The sequence below is a fragment of the Cucumis sativus genome, chromosome 5 (assembly GCF_000004075.3).
Source record: "Cucumis sativus cultivar 9930 chromosome 5, Cucumber_9930_V3, whole genome shotgun sequence".
In the NCBI taxonomy this organism is placed as follows: domain Eukaryota; kingdom Viridiplantae; phylum Streptophyta; class Magnoliopsida; order Cucurbitales; family Cucurbitaceae; genus Cucumis; species Cucumis sativus.
In genome coordinates, this window is record NC_026659.2 from 9,368,727 (window position 1) to 9,385,691 (window position 16,965).

At 31.2% G+C, this 16,965-nt stretch overlaps 2 protein-coding genes and 1 long non-coding RNA gene across 3 annotated transcripts; 1 reads left to right on the forward strand and 2 right to left on the reverse strand.

The window, feature by feature from the left end:
- Window positions 1–5,327: 5,327 nt before the first annotated feature.
- On the reverse strand, window positions 5,328–6,476 carry LOC116404071 (calmodulin-binding protein 60 A-like). Its single transcript, XM_031886270.1, has 3 exons — window positions 5,879–6,476; window positions 5,498–5,661; window positions 5,328–5,418 (listed from the first exon to the last, which is right to left on the reverse strand). Exons 1-3 carry the CDS (start codon window positions 6,099–6,101, stop codon window positions 5,344–5,346), a joined length of 462 nt encoding a protein of 153 aa, XP_031742130.1. The 5' UTR covers window positions 6,102–6,476; the 3' UTR covers window positions 5,328–5,343.
- Window positions 6,477–8,055: 1,579 nt separating this feature from the next.
- LOC116404079 lies at window positions 8,056–9,395 on the forward strand. Its single transcript, XR_004217019.1, has 2 exons — window positions 8,056–8,464; window positions 9,117–9,395. It is a non-coding gene; the product is annotated as an uncharacterized LOC116404079 (long non-coding RNA).
- A 6,855-nt stretch (window positions 9,396–16,250) lies between these two features.
- On the reverse strand, window positions 16,251–16,860 carry LOC116404114 (calmodulin-binding protein 60 A-like). The gene is made up of 3 exons (XM_031886351.1): window positions 16,822–16,860; window positions 16,440–16,603; window positions 16,251–16,360 (listed from the first exon to the last, which is right to left on the reverse strand). The coding sequence occupies exons 1-3, from the start codon at window positions 16,838–16,840 to the stop codon at window positions 16,286–16,288; spliced, it is 258 nt and encodes an 85-aa protein (XP_031742211.1). The 5' UTR covers window positions 16,841–16,860; the 3' UTR covers window positions 16,251–16,285.
- Between the last annotated feature and the right edge of the window lie 105 nt (window positions 16,861–16,965).

The following is a 16,965-nucleotide window of genomic DNA, read 5'->3' on the forward strand; positions in this document are numbered from 1 at the left end:
AAGGTGCTAAGTACGTATTGATATCGTATCCCGGTTGCTTTGGACCTGATATTAACATTGTCAACATCAAATGTTTTCTTCTCATACACAGCCATGGTGGAAGGTTGTATATTGTAGTGATGATGGGCCAACAACTGTACATCGTCGACATATCTCCAAATGGGTTAATTCCATCAGTAGACAAACCCAAACGGAGATTTCTCGTTCTGACCCAAAGGTTGGCCACATGTGGTCTATCAACCTCCATGATGGAGTGTCAGCCGGGTGTCTCAAAATACCATCAACTTGTCTATCTATCGCATGCCAACGCAAGTTCTTAGCATTTTCAGATCTCTTGAACATTCTTATAAATCTTGGAATTATTGGAAAGTACCACATCTGCTTAGCAACCACACCACTTTTTTCCTTTTTTGAGTTCTTAGCGATCTTCCACTTGACAAACCACACTTAGGGCACTTGGTCAACTTTTCATATTCTTTTCTGTACAAGCAACAATCATTAGGGCATGCATCAATTTTTTGGTAACTCAGTCCTAGGGCACCAAGTGTTTTCTTCGCTTCGTACAAAGAACATGGAATTTCATTGTTATCAGGTAATAGATCACTTATTATGGACAACAATTCAGAGAAGCTAGTATTCGTCCAACCATACCTAACCTTCAGGTTATACAATCTCACGAGGGCTGATAACTTTGTGAATTTCTTACATCCTGGGTATAAGGGTTTCTTCGCGTCATCAAACATAGTGTCGAAGGTATTTGATGCATTACAAGATTGTTCTTGAACAGATTGAACCATATTAATTGTATTAAATAAATCGTCGTTTTCATCAGTTTCATCCACTGTATTTTCCATCGTGTTGGTAACGTTATCTGAGTTCAATTCTTCACCATGCAGAACCATACCTTGTAACTCTTATCAATTCCATTGGCATACAAATGATACCGAACTGTTGAGACATCCTTAAGTAAACGATTGCCGCAATTCAAACATGACATCTAATTGAATTAAGACCTTTGGCATGACTCAACCCAAATTTAATGAACCTTTCGACTCCTAAATCATATTCTCTTGACATCCTATTTTGGGTCATCCATGACTTGTCCATTGTGTAGAGGTCTAAGTTGGCCTCGAAATAAACCTGATTACAAAAGAGATTATGGGCAACAACTTTTAAAACTCAAACTTTCAAACGGTAGATAATCCTCAAAGTACTTAATAATTTATTTCATACCATTTAGGAATTTTCTAGCTGTATTTGAAACGATTGTGGTAGGAAAAAGCGTCACACATAGACACACAAAAGTATATTTTCCAAAATAGATAATCAACATCAAAATTATATATACTAAAGAAAATATTGTAACTATATATACGAAGAAATATCGTAATCAACATCAAACTTAGTCCTAACAGCTGGTTTTTAGCTTAGTCTTAAAAGTATACTAAAGAATACTTCATAACTCCAATGATCCTCTAAATTTCAAAACCAAATACATGAGCGGTATTGTTCAGCTTTCAATCCACCCATAATTTCTCACATCTATATATCAGAGTTCATCAAATTCTTATCTAAATATGATGCTGATTTTTCTCCTTCTAATGAAAGATCAAACTTTTGAATTTATAACAAAAATGTGCTATATGAAAAGAAATGCCCAAAATCAAATGTTCCTCGTAAACAATCATTGAGAAAGAAACATTATACTTAAGATTTAGAGAAACAAATCCACCTATTAACACTCAAATACCATGAAACATTCTCCTAAGACTTGAGTCAATTCAGACCTCCCCTATTGGATTTTGTCGACTTTGACAGTTTTAAAGACTTTGGTCGCTATTAAACGAACCACTCGAATGCATGATGAAAACTAATGAAATTTGTTACATTAATTTGAAAGGTTGTCTCATTACCACTTAGTGATGGAACCATCTTGAAGGAAACTTCTCCCCCCCAATTAGCATAAAACTTTGTTATTTCAAGTTTTACACTCAATTGAAGGACAATTTCCTTTACAGACATGATGAATGATGAAGGGAATTAGTTGACAATTAATTATAACAATAGTTTGTCTTTAGTTAGTTGATTAGGTAGGTTTGTATAAGTAGTTTGGTTTACATTGTACAAGTAATTAGACCAATTTTAGATTGTACCACAGTACACTGCCAGAAATTAAAATTGAAGAGAAATCAACAATTAGAAAACAGAAATTGGGCATAACTCAAACTCACAAAATAATCTCATGTAGTTGCAAGAACGAATTAAGGTCATATAATGAAATTCAACGATTAATGACTGAAATTGGGAAAAACTGAAACTCACAAAACAATCCATGGAGACAAAGAAGAACTTCATAGAGAGAGGAGAGAAGAGATAAGGAAGAGAAGCTTACCGGCAGGGGTGACGACCGACGTCCACAATTTGAAGCTTCAGGTTGATTGCAGAGGTTTGGAGAAGACGGGGTGGTGGCGACGGGTGGTGGTGGCGAGGAGGAGGAGATTTGGACGGACGGGCAGGAGGGGGTGGTGGTGACGAGACTTAAGATGGCCGGAATGGGGAGAAACGCGGACGGAAGGAATGGGGAAATTTAGGAGAGAACGAGCGCGGATGGGAGGAAGAAATTGGGGAAAAATTTTGGGGAAAATTAGAAGGGGAAATTGTGTTTTTTTAAAAATACAAATATGTAATTTTAATTTTTTAAATATAAAATAATAAATTTTTTAATGGTAACATTCTATGACATTAAATAACTGTCGCGAAAAGTGTTTTTCAAAAAATTCTGTCTTTTCCCGCCAAAGACGCGAATTTTCTTTTTGTGATAGTTTTTTATTTTCCCATTCATTTTGTGAGATATATAACTGTCATAGTAGACAAATTTTCTTCTAGTGATTATAGTTCATTTGACAACTCTACCCATGTTTTAAGTTGTAATCGTGACTTTTATCTATGTGACTTTTAATGGGCAATACTACAATCGAAAACATCATCATCGATTATACAGGCCCAAAGGCAAACAAAGTGCTTACCTTCTGAAAAACCTTCTTTTTATAGCGATACCCCTGAGAAAGTAAACAAATGAGTAACTTTTATGAGCATGATTTCACAGGAAGAACAAGTGGGAGGTAAAAAACCCAATTTTACATTGTGATACTAGTTGGGTTGAAGTTACCAGAAGGAACTGACATCATTGATATTAGATGCAGTTTCAAAAAATGGTCATAATGTTAACCATGCATTGACATGAACAAAAAACAAAATCCTGAATTTCAACGACTTTGAGAATTAGTCGTTATGTTATCCATATTGTAACAATATATCAAAGCTATGAAGTTAAGAGCGTAGAAAGCACCTTTGAGTAGTACTCAATTATGACCATTTTTATAATCCTTGTCCCTGAATGCAATATCCCCAAACTTTTTCATGTTTAGCTAGTTCCTACAAGATAAATTGTTTCACGTTATACAAATGTTATAATTCAACCTAAAAATCATAAAGAAGATAGGATGCATGAATGAAAATATTTGGCATGATGTGCCAGCAAAATTATAGTTACTTACTATGGAGTCAAACGAAAGATATTCTTCAGGAGTCACCACCATGGTAGAATACACAATCACAAATGATAGCAAACACCTGTCACCAAGAAATAAAGAAAAAAGAAAATAATATTTTGCTTAAGATCAGTTAAACATATGAACCATATATGTTAAGTTTGTATAATATTGGCAACTGACCTTAGATCATGATTAAACCTACAAAACAGACAAACATTGAAAAATAGAACACCAATAATCTCATGACAAATAAACAATAAAAAACCTGAAGTGAAATTAGTTTTGAAAATATATATATCCAAATCCTTTGTTCCAGCTAGATTGACAACTACAGTAGCTAAAAGTATCTCGAGAATCTCAGCTTTTAGCCACTCTAGTTGCATCTAGCTAGTAATTGTTTTGAAGAAATCCCTTCCTGTTGAGCTAACTACAAAGGAAGAATCTAGAAGTCACTATCAAGGAAGCATACATAAACATGTTGACAAGAATCTAAGGAACCATTCCTATAAAAGTAAAACTATGAGGGTGATGTTTTTCCTACAAAGAACCATCAATATATCACAAAAACCATCAAAGAAAAAAATTCAATAAGCAAAACATTTAGGTCTTAAGTGTAAATAAAAGACAAGAAATATATAGAATTTTGAAAATGGAAAACAATTAGGGAAAATTGTAAATAAACTAAGGTAAAAGCTTAAATTTGTATCTCTTTAGATAACTTCTTGAAACTGCAAATTCTGAAGTTAGTCTCGCGACCACGTCATGATCACATAGTGTTTATATTTATTATCAATTTGAAAATTTATATTCTCAATTTGAAATCACTACTACCAAAATTGGCTTACTTGACGTTTTTAAAAGCGTCAAGTAATGGACTGTTAGTATAGTCACATTACTATACACTAGAAAATCGTCAAGTATACAGTTACTTGACATTGTATTAACGTCAAGTAATCTATCACACTTGACGCTTATTATGTGTCAAGTGAGGTTATATACATGACACCTTTTATGTGTCAAGTGAGGTTATATACATGACACCTTTTACGTGTCGAGTGAGGTTATATACATGACACCTTTTACGTGTCAAGTGAGGTTATATACATGACACCTTTTACGTGTCAAGTAGAGTCCTATACTTGACGAGTTTTGCACGTCAAGTAGGATCGTATTCTTGATATTATTTACATGTCAAGTAAGATCATATGCTTGACACTATTTACATGTCAAGTAAGATAATATACTTGATACTATTTACTCGTCAAGTAAGATAGTATACTTGACGCTATTTATCCGTCAAAGTAAAATTGTATATGTGATTTAAGTACGATAGTATACTTGACATATATTTAACATCATGTATAGCATTTATTAATATATTTAATATACAAAATGTTCCATTTTCTGTTTTTTTCATTACGTACATTCATTTCAATAAAACATATTCATCAACAAAATAAACTCTCCAACCAATAGTTACACAACAAAAAATGACCAATAATTTAGTATTATTATAACACCCCGAACTCTAAGGTATCTTACTTTTAAATTAAATTGCATTTTAATTTGAAGATTTTTTTTTTTTAGAAAAGAAGTTAAGGGAGAAAGGGGATTAGAAATGTTATAATAATAATAATACTATATATTTATTATTATTATTATTATTAGTTATTATATTAAATAAGAGAAAAGGTAAATAGAAAAAAGAAAAGAAAAGAATTTTTTTTTTCCTTCCTTCTTCCTCCCGCGCGCAAACCCCCCTCTGCTCTTCTCAGTTTTCTTTTCTTTTCTACCCAGCCGCCGCCCACCCTCCTTTTCCTCTCTTCTTCTTCTGTTCGCCGATAGAGACTTTCTCACCAAGTAGCTGCATATACAAAACTGCATAAAATGGTTATGTGAAATTAACAACTTCGAATTATTATTATCTTTTGTCATACGTATACCTGTTTCAGGTAAGTAGAACCCTTTTGTTTATAAGTCTTCAAAAAATCATCCACATTTTTTATTTCGTTGGAGGACAAGCGTTGGAGATATGCACCATTTTTGGCAATTCCTTCTAATCGCCAGATTTTATCTCCCCTACTTGGAGGGTGGTGTTTCTTGTACCCTTATGCATCATAATAAACAGAAAACAAAAAAAGGTTTGAATATATTCACCAACTTTGATCTAAAAATATAAGGACTAAAGGGAATCTGAATGAAATACGGCCATTGGAAGGACTAAGATATATATAAAAATATAAAATAAGTCTCAAAAAGGGATCTCCAGAGAATGATATTTTCACTTAAAAAGAACTTTGCATTTGAGAAAAAAAAAGGCATACCTTCACCACGCTGATCCATCACTCTAAAAGGTTCGGAGATAGCTCCCTCAATTCTTGGAAACTTAGTTTTGATTTCGTCATCCACAAATTTCACTCCCAATCTAAACTTCTTAGTTTTGGTCCAACTTGAATTGTCACTAAAGCTCAAATCATTAAGCTGTACAAACCCATTTGCCAAGCGAATTATCTTATCATTCCCAACAATGGCATGGTTAAGTGGCATGGTTAAGATGAAATCGGGGGTGGGTGGGGGGAAAGGGAGATTGGAAAAGTGGGGGGAATTTTAGGGAAGGGGGAAAAGAGGGAGAAATTAAAAAAAGAAAAGGTATTTTTATAAAAGAAAGTTTTTAAAAGGTAGGGGTTTTGGGAAGAGTTTTCTTGAGGAGAGAAAGGGGAAGATACAAAGAGAATATATATTTAACAATTTCTTTAAAAAAAGTTTAGGGAAATTGAAAGTAAGGGTGAAAGTTTGAAGTTTTTCAGCAACATTTAAGTTTGTTTCTAAAACTATATAGATTTTAATTACATTATTTATGTGTGTTACTAATTCTTTTAGTGACGTGGATTAAAAATGTGACACTAATAATAATTTTTTGTGACATTTTTTTTGCTTCTTTACAAACGAACTTTTACTAACAAAAATAACTTGCGCCACTAAAACTTTGCCATTGAATCATAAATTTCTTGTAGTGAATTCAAAATGAGAAAAACAAAATAACTAATTGATCAAATAAGTAAACAAGCAAAAGAACTCCAAAATGGCGAGAATTGCACGAAGATGGAGAGTTGTGGGGGTTGAAGGTCGACGGTCGGTGGTCGGTGGTCGGTGGAGATAGAGAGTCCTGGTTGTGGGTTGGCAACTGGTGTAGAGATGGAGTGTTGTGGGTTAGAGTCTATGTGGTTGGCCATCCGAAAATGGAGAGAGTGTCGTGGAGATGGAGAGTCGTGGATTATGTCGACAATCGGTGGAGAGATGAAGAGTTGTGAGCCGCGGCCGATGGAGATGGAGAAAACGATGTGAAGGTTTGGTGGAGAGAAAGAGGGAGATAAAACGAGAAGGGAAGGGAGGAAAATTTTCAATAAGTTTATTTTAATAAAATAACTTTTAATAAGTTTATTTTTATATTTTTATGGAGGAGGAGGTTTTTTTATAAAAGAGTGAAAATTATTAGTTATAATAAAATGAAAAATGTATATAAAATAACAAACGTTGAAAGGGCTAAGATACTTAATTTCTAACTTAATCATCATATTAGATCATAACTACATGAGCTAGCTTTTTCTACCATACATCAATTGGATTGTGAAAGTAAAGTAATTGAAAGATATACAAATTGATAAAATGCCTTGAATTTGTTACATGTGGTGCTACGAACAACAAAGTATAGAGGCACAATTTAATTTGTACTAAGAAAAGATTTTCTCCAAAACATGTGTCTTCTCTATCTCGTAGATGTAGCTATGACACTGTTAGTAAACCACAAATAGATATGTACGTCGATTTCTCCACACGTTTTTTGTAATTCGATAATTCATTGTTGATTTCTTTAACAAAATTATATTTTCAATGTGGGTGATTTTCAACTTAATCCAAAATATAAAGCCTATTTAAGGTCACGAGTCCTTGATCGAATATAATATCTTTTATACTAATTGTGACATCAACTATCTCATTTTATACTAATTGATTTGATATTAAATTAGTAATTGGAGAGAATATGTTGCAGGTGCAGTGATTCAAGTCATAAACGTCATGATCGCTAACACATATCAGATGTCAGTTGAGCCATGTGTTTTATACTAATAAAACTCTTGGTGTCGAATAATAACTCGGCAAATTAAGTAAAGGATCGTGTTCTATCGAAAAGTAAATAAATAAACAATTACAATAGAGATCACTTCCAGGTTTACTGATTTAAGCGTATAGTAAAATTATGAAAAGTAAATATGACAATGTATACTCCTATTACTAGGTCTAGGTCTATATATGTATGTGTTTCTATTTGTTATATTTACAACTAAAAAAATCGGTTGAAAATGTCAAAGATATAATTTGTGTAATGGCAATTTTGTAAACTACAAATGAGATCTTCCACATTGGTAGGGCTTTAACGTGAAAGGCATTTTAAGCCATAAGAGGAAGTTAAATTAGTCAAAAAAAAATGTGAGGTGATCAAGGGAAGCGTGGCAGTGTGTCATCGTGAGTCATTAGTTTTTCGATAGTATCGCCATGAATACTGTTTCATCCTCAATTCGATTTGTGGTTTTGATAAAGAGTACTTAATTTTATTTTTCTCTCTATAGTTAATTTTACTCAATCTTATTTTCTATAAAATCAAGCGCTTAACTATATATAAATTTGAACCATAAGAAAAAGAAGAAAAAACATAAGAAGAAATTGAAATTGAGAAAAAATGAAATCATTTGTAATTTGCTTGATTATCCTTAGCTTATGTGGTGGAGGATCCACATCAACCATTACAAATTCCGCTACGAATGCCAACCCTGAGGATGCTGCTCGTCAATTTTGCAACCTTGGTTGTGCCGCTTCTCTCTGCAGCCAAATTTCCACCCTGCAAAACCCGAGTGAGTTAATTTCTAGTACTCTTGGAGTACCTATTTTATTCTTTTACATTGTTGGACAAAGTTAATATACTTATTTTAATCCTTTAAGTTTTTTTTGGTTTCTGATGTCTCAATCTAAATGCTATTCTGAGAGATCTTTGCTCTGGTTTTTTTCTTATATTAGCTTCTATAATATTGCCCCTTTCACATAGTTGTTTTGACTATATCTATGAATGTCACATTCTAGTTGAGATATTCTGCTCGACTCTCTGATTGACACTATCCTTTCTTTTTTATCAAAAAAAGAAAAAGAAAAAAAGAGCTTTTAGGTCCATTGGTGTTAATTTTGATATTTCTTTTGTATTTTAAGCACTAATAGTAGTGTTGGCAAACATTTTCATAATGAGGATAATTCGTTGGGGAAGACATTGTTTGCTTACATGCATTGAGCATGAAAGGTCATTAGAGGTTATTCTAGTCATGAGTAACATTCAATTAGAGTAGTATTCATATACAAAGTTTTTATTTGGATCAAACTCACAATCATTAGGAGTTTAGTAGCAGTATTCATATATATACTAAAATTTGGTCGCTTACTTTAATTATTTTATCTAGTTTTGATGGGTGATTGTCCTTCCTTTAATTGTATTTTTTTTCTTTATGAATTTGGCAGACCTGGAAAAATCAGAGAGTTGTTATAAAGGATGTTATCAAACTTGCATGAAGTAGTGATGCTAACAAAAGGAATATGAAGTATGGTGAGAGGAGAAAGGAACTGTGATTGACTTTTCAAGATAAACATACCATACACGAATAATAAAACCATTGGCTTAAAAGCCTATTATTTCATATTTAAACACATTTTTTGTTTTGATGTAAATGTAGATTCATGCTTTTGAATGTAGTTGATTATGAGCAATAAAAAACATCACAGTTTCTCTTTTTATGCTATGCGAGAATGGAATGTTATGTCACAATTTTTGTTTTAGTGTAGATTAAGTGTGTGTGTTTGCGGTGGAATTAGTGATTAATGGTTAATAATCTCACAAATAAAATTTATTTCGTTAATTCGAAAATATTTCGAAGGCACCAATTATCTTTCTGAAGATTTTAATGATTTACTCTCGGTCCACCTGACAATTGATAAACGAAAAGTTAATCTTAATTTGAATAAGTGTGTTGTATCGATACAATTATATAATATATATAGATGTATTTTGTTTTGGGCAACTAAGGTTGCACCTAATGTTATAACTCCAATTTTTTTAACCAAATAAAAAAAGTATATTTTAATTTTTTACAAAAAAATTATCACATACTAAATTTTTTAGTGAGGAATTATGCTATGTTTGTCAACCAACTGGTTGAGATACACTGGTGCGCCAAGTGAGTCCGTTTGCAATATTATCATCTCAAGAAACAAAAACTATATGTATTATGATTCTAAGTCCAACGAATTTACGTTGTCTCATATTCCTTATCGCTCGATTTCTAGTACTTTATGAAAACAAATGAAGATATAGTTTCTATTTGATTCTTAGGAGTTCCAGAACGTTGCACTTTTAGTTTTTATATTTTGAGCTCGATTTAACTTTTAGTAATTTCCAAATTCATTGCTTTTGTTAAATATATTCACTTTTTTCTTTTTTGCTGATGAGAACCAAGTGAGAGAGGTTGTATGAACTCAAGCTTTCAAAGATGCTAAAAAAGCGACATGAATTAATGAAGAACGAAGAGAGGAAGAGTCATTTTGGGATTGACTTTATGGTACTATATGAACATAAAGAAATGTCAAATATTGGTGTGTCACGCAACCCCAAAATTTGGCTATACCATAATTCCAAAATTAAGTTATGGCATGTAATTCAAAAGTTTGTACCTAATGGTGTAAAATGCTAGGGTTTGGTTTATCCTATTATATGATCAATATCCATGCATGCATTTTATGTTGGATTTTTGTTATATATTCGTTCATTAATTTCTCTTTAGAAAATAAAACCACTAAAAAATTCTCGAAACCTACACGCCTATGATCAGTTAAACATGAACCATATATGTGAAGTTTGTATAATATTGGTAACTGACCTTAGATCATGATTAAACCTACAAAACAAACAAACATTGAAAAATAGAACACCAATAATCTCATGACAAAAATAAACAATAAAAAACCTGAAGTGAAATTAGTTTTGAAGATCAATATCCAAATCCTTTGTTCCAGCTAGATTGACAACTACAGTGGCTAAAAGTATCTCGAGAATCTCAGCTTTTAGCCACTTAGTTGCCAATTTAGCTAGTAATTGTTTTGAAGAAGTCCCTTCATGTTGAGCTAACTACAAAGGAAGAATCTAGAAGTCACTATCAAGGAAGCATACATAAACATGTTGACAAGAATCTAAGGAACCATTTCTATAAAAGAAAAACTATGAGGGATGTTTTTCCTACAAAGAACCATCAATATATCACATAAACCATCAAAGAAAAAATTTCAATAAGCAAAACATTTAGGTCTTAAGTGTAAATAAAAGACAAGAAATATATGTGACCCGGTGGCCGGTGGAGATGGAGATGGAGAAAACTACGTGAAGGTTTGGTGGAGAGAAAGAGGGAGATGAAACGCGAAGGGAAGGAAGGAAAATTTTCAATAAGTTTATTTTAATAATTTTAATTGTTGAAAAGAGGGAAATAAAAAATTTTATATTTTTATGCTTGACAAAATAAAAAGGTGTTTCTGATTCAAGTAAATATTAACTATACTTGACCTGAAAAAATGTCAAGTAAAAGTTGCATTATACTTGATACTAAAACACCGTCAAGTAAATTCTACACTATACTTGATGTGGAAAAAAACGTCAAATAAAAGCTAACGTAAAATAATTCAAAAAATTTCATGAAAATTTTGCTTTCGTCAAACTATGCTTAACGTTTTGTTTGCGTGAAGTAAAATTTTGTTATACTACTTAACGCGAATAAAACGTCAAATCAAATCTCTCTTGTACTTGATGCGAAAAAAACGTCAAGTAAAAGTTAATGTAAAATACTTCAAAAAATTCCACTTTTTTGAAACTATACTTGACGGTTTTTTTTAAAATGCTCAATACTTGACATTTTTTTTTGTAAAACTAACTAGTGTCAAGTAAAATAGATTATGTCGTACTGAAATTTGAGATTCAATTTGTTAAAAAAATTAAACTATTTTGATTTTTTTAAATATAATTAATTGTAAAGTTTTGGGTGTCTACACCAAAAAAAAAACTTTTGTGGTTTTCAATTCGTAGTTTTCTTTTAAATATAATTTTATTTCTTTTGTCCATTATCTTAACTCTTAATAAACTTTTTTTTCGTCATTCTTTCTAATCTGAAATATTAAAATTGTTGAAAAATGAAGTATAAAAACAATAAAATATTAAAATACTAAAATATTTTTTTATTGTTTATAACGCAACCATATAAAAGAGTGAAAATTATTAGTTATAATAAAATGAAAAATGTATACAAAATAACAAACGTTGAAAGGCTAAGATACTTAATTTTTTGGTCGTCGTGAAAAGAAAATGATATCAATGAAGACTTCAGAAATGAAATCAACAGGGAGGTTTGGTTTCAATTTTTCATCATGAAGAGAAGAGCTAAAATATGTTGTGCCTCAAGATGTTGAAATAGAGAACAAGAGGGTTGTTGAGCTAGTAAGCCAAAATCTTGAAATGAGTATGTTGCAAGATATCTGATAATCATCGTCGTTGTTCATAAAATGGATTAGTAGGAGTTTTCCTATTTTTATCAAAGATCATTTGGGGACGGTCTCCCTTATTTAATATATAAGGCGAAACTGGCTTTCTTTGTTGAAGACCAAGTATCATCCATCTAAGTAAGACTGCGTTGCAAAGCACAAGACGCTTGTCATCATTATTTGCAAGAGAGAGATAATCTCAAAGAAGATTCCCTCGCTTTAGAGACTATAAGAGCCTTTAAAGTTCATCATTTATGAAGAGTTTGAAGCTTAAGGAAGGACTTTAAGATCAAGATCTAAGTTACATGATCGCTACCTTTTATTGATCTACTTATTACCATCGGTCTCAATGACTAAAAATGATGTTTTATTTGGTAAATAATCACTCCACAAAGATTTTCAAGGCAAATTAGCAGCTAGGTTACAACTCAAGATTATGATGCCTAGTTATCAATTTTTGTGGAAAAGTAAACCACCTATTTTGTATGACTCGTTTTCTTTTTTGAAAAGAATCTAGAGAATGTTTGAAAAGAAAAGAAAACTATTAAAATAACCATGTCTTAGTAAGCATATACATGCATACAAGCATTTTTTAATGACATTTATCAATTTGATTTTAGTTGTGATGACGCTTGTTTTATCCCTGGTCTCCAGTTTATTTATTCTTGTCATGAGGTGCTTGTTTCATCCCTGGCCCTTGACACCATGTTGTTATAGTGGTGCTTGTTTCATCTCTCGCCTCCATTTTATTTATTCTTTTGTCATGAGGCGCTTGTTTTATCCCTGGCCCTTGACACCGTATTGCTGTGGTGACACTTGTTTTATCCCTGGTCTCCAGCTTATTTATTCTTTCGTCATGAGCTGCTTGTTTTATCCCTGGCCCTTGACACCATGTTGCTGTGGTGGCGTTCGTTTTATCTCTACCTCTAGCTTATTTATTCTTTTGTCATGAGGCGCTTGTTTTATCCCTGGCCCTTAACACCGTATTGCTGCGGTGACGCTTGTTTTATCCCTGGTCTCCAGCTTATTTATTCTTTTGTCATGAGGTGCTTGTTTTATCCTTGGCCATTGACACCGTGTTGTTGTGGTGGCATTCGTTTTATCTCTGGCCTCCAGCTTATTTATGAGATGCTTGTCTTATCCATGGTCCTTAACGTTGATAATTTATATAAAATATCTTAGTTTGATGAGTCAATGGCTACACCTTCGTCCACCTTCTAATTCTACAAGGATGCACGAAGGGGGCATACTGTAGCCACCTATTTTTATCCTACACATATATATCTTTTTTTAATACTAATATTAGTAATAATTGCTAAATTATTTATTTACTTTAAAAAAAGGTAAAAAAAATAATAATACATAATATCTTATAATATTTCATTTTTCATTTTAAGAAACAAAATTAAATCAATTTATTTTTTTTTAAATCTTTTAATATCATATTTGTTCTATTTTAGAAAAAAAGAAATGAATTTGTTTTAAATAAAATCTTATAATATCAATTTTGACTTACTAAAATCATTTTAGGAAAAAATAAAATCAATTTTAAATAACGGTATTTTAATATTCATTTGATGTATTAATTTATTTTTTACAAAATCTCAAAATATCTCATTTAATTTATTTTAGGAAAATGAAAATTTGTTTTATTAATATAATATTAAATTTCGATTTTATTTTTATTATTTTTTCCTAATTTGTGGTACACTCCGGGTTTAGAGGAGAGAAGTTTCTTAAACAAAGAATTCTTTAGAGGAGAATTTCTTACAAAAATTCTTTGGAGAAAGTTTCTTAGAGAAATCTTTTTAAAAGAGTGCTTAGAAAAAGTTTTTAGAGGAATCTCTGCAAAAAAAAAAAAAAAAAAAAAAAAAAAAAAAAAAAAACTGTGTAAAAGGTGCGTTTCTGTTATTCTTTTCATTACCCTATTGTCTCTATATTTTTTTAAATTTTATCTTAAGCAAATTAAACCTCATTGTTAACTAAACTTAATTGGATGTTGCATTTGGTAGGGATTTAATCCCAATGATCCGCACCTCATACAACAAGTAATTTCTTTGGAATTCGAATTCTTATTTTTCTTTTCTTCTCTTGTTAAAAGAGAAAGAGAAAGAAAAGAAAATGTAGGAAAATTTTAGTATTTTTGTACTATTTTTTTTTCTTTTATCATCATTTTAAAAAAAAATCTTTAGTCTTTTTCTTCTCTCTAAAAAAAATAGGGAGAGAGAAAATGACATTAGACAAATGTGCTCTTTTTATTTATCCGTATTTTATTACCCTTTTTAATCTCAACTCTTAATCTTTATTTTTTTCTCTAAAATATAGAGATAAAGAACAAAGAGAAAATTTTATCATTATTATTATTATCATCACCATTTATTATTATATTATATTATTATTAGGGTTCTTCTTCTTTTTACTTGTTTTTCTTCTTCTACTTATTCTTATTCTTATTATTTCTTTCTTTGTTCATTATTTTTTTTCCGTTTCTTTCCTTATTTTTTTTATTGCTATTATGTTTCCTTTCTTTTACCATTCACATTGCTATATCATAATTATTGTTATATGCACTTAAATGTAACTCTTTGTATTTAATTTTTTTAATGTTTTGAAATCCTTCCAATTTAAAATTCTTTATGTTTTAAATAAAAGACTTTTTTTTTTAAAAAAAACAATCATTTAGCAAATTTGTCTCTAATGCTATAAATGTTTTATGTTTTTTTCAAAACCTTCAAAATTTAACATATGATTTCATAAGATTTCCTAAACCAATCTTTTCTAAAAACTTATACCGTTTTCCTTAAAAAAAATCCTACGATGGAATCTAGAACTTCCTGGAAGTCCGTTATTTCTAGATTCTTGAGGTGAGGGATCAATATCTTTGGAAGTCCGAAATTTGATCCCAAGAAAAAATGAATTTAATCAATGTTTTAAAAAAAAATCCTTTATTCAAAGACTAGCCTATGATAGATTTTGAAAAATTGTAATAATTTTTCATTTTCTTAAGGTGAGAAACTTTCGTAGTCTTAATTAATGGAATATTATTCCACTTATTTTATGAGATCATTGCTTCAAATATTGGAGTAATAAGGGGTGAAATAAGACATTGGTTTAAAAATAAATTTTAAAAAATATTTTCAATTCAAGATTTGAACTTTGGCCACCGTTTATTTAAATGGGTGTCGTGGGGTGCTAATACCTTCCCCACACACAAATGACTCCCGGACGCTACTCAATTTTTTTCGCAGACCATTTTTTTTTAAATTGTTTATTTTATTTCGGTGTCCAATCACGCCGTAAAAAAGATTGGTGGCGACTCCTATTTTATTTTAAAACTAGCTCTTTTGAGGACGTCGGCCTCCGCGTCGTCTCGGGCACGTGACGACATACATGACACCTTTTACGTGTCAAGTGAGGTTATATACATGACACCTTTTACGTGTCAAGTAGAGTCCTATACTTGACGAGTTTTGCACGTCAAGTAGGATCGTATTCTTGATATTATTTACATGTCAAGTAAGATCATATGCTTGACACTATTTACATGTCAAGTAAGATAATATACTTGATACTATTTACTCGTCAAGTAAGATAGTATACTTGACGCTATTTATCCGTCAAAGTAAAATTGTATATGTGATTTAAGTACGATAGTATACTTGACATATATTTAACATCATGTATAGCATTTATTAATATATTTAATATACAAAATGTTCCATTTTCTGTTTTTTTCATTACGTACATTCATTTCAATAAAACATATTCATCAACAAAATAAACTCTCCAACCAATAGTTACACAACAAAAAATGACCAATAATTTAGTATTATTATAACACCCCGAACTCTAAGGTATCTTACTTTTAAATTAAATTGCATTTTAATTTGAAGATTTTTTTTTTTTAGAAAAGAAGTTAAGGGAGAAAGGGGATTAGAAATGTTATAATAATAATAATACTATATATTTATTATTATTATTATTATTAGTTATTATATTAAATAAGAGAAAAGGTAAATAGAAAAAAGAAAAGAAAAGAATTTTTTTTTTCCTTCCTTCTTCCTCCCGCGCGCAAACCCCCTCTGCTCCTTCTTTCAGTTTTCTTTTCTTTTCTACCCAGCCGCCGCCCACCCTCCTTTTCCTCTCTTCTTCTTCTGTTCGCCGATAGAGACTTTCTCACCAAGTAGCTGCATATACAAAACTGCATAAAATGGTTATGTGAAATTAACAACTTCGAATTATTATTATCTTTTGTCATACGTATACCTGTTTCAGGTAAGTAGAACCCTTTTGTTTATAAGTCTTCAAAAAATCATCCACATTTTTTATTTCGTTGGAGGACAAGCGTTGGAGATATGCACCATTTTTGGCAATTCCTTCTAATCGCCAGATTTTATCTCCCCTACTTGGAGGGTGGTGTTTCTTGTACCCTTATGCATCATAATAAACAGAAAACAAAAAAAGGTTTGAATATATTCACCAACTTTGATCTAAAAATATAAGGACTAAAGGGAATCTGAATGAAATACGGCCATTGGAAGGACTAAGATATATATAAAAATATAAAATAAGTCTCAAAAAGGGATCTCCAGAGAATGATATTTTCACTTAAAAAGAACTTTGCATTTGAGAAAAAAAAAAGGCATACCTTCACCACGCTGATCCATCACTCTAAAAGGTTCGGAGATAGCTCCTCAATTCTTGGAAACTTAGTTTTGATTTCGTCATCCACAAATTTCACTCCCAATCTAAACTTCTTAGTTTTGGTCCAACTTGAATTGTCACTAAAGCT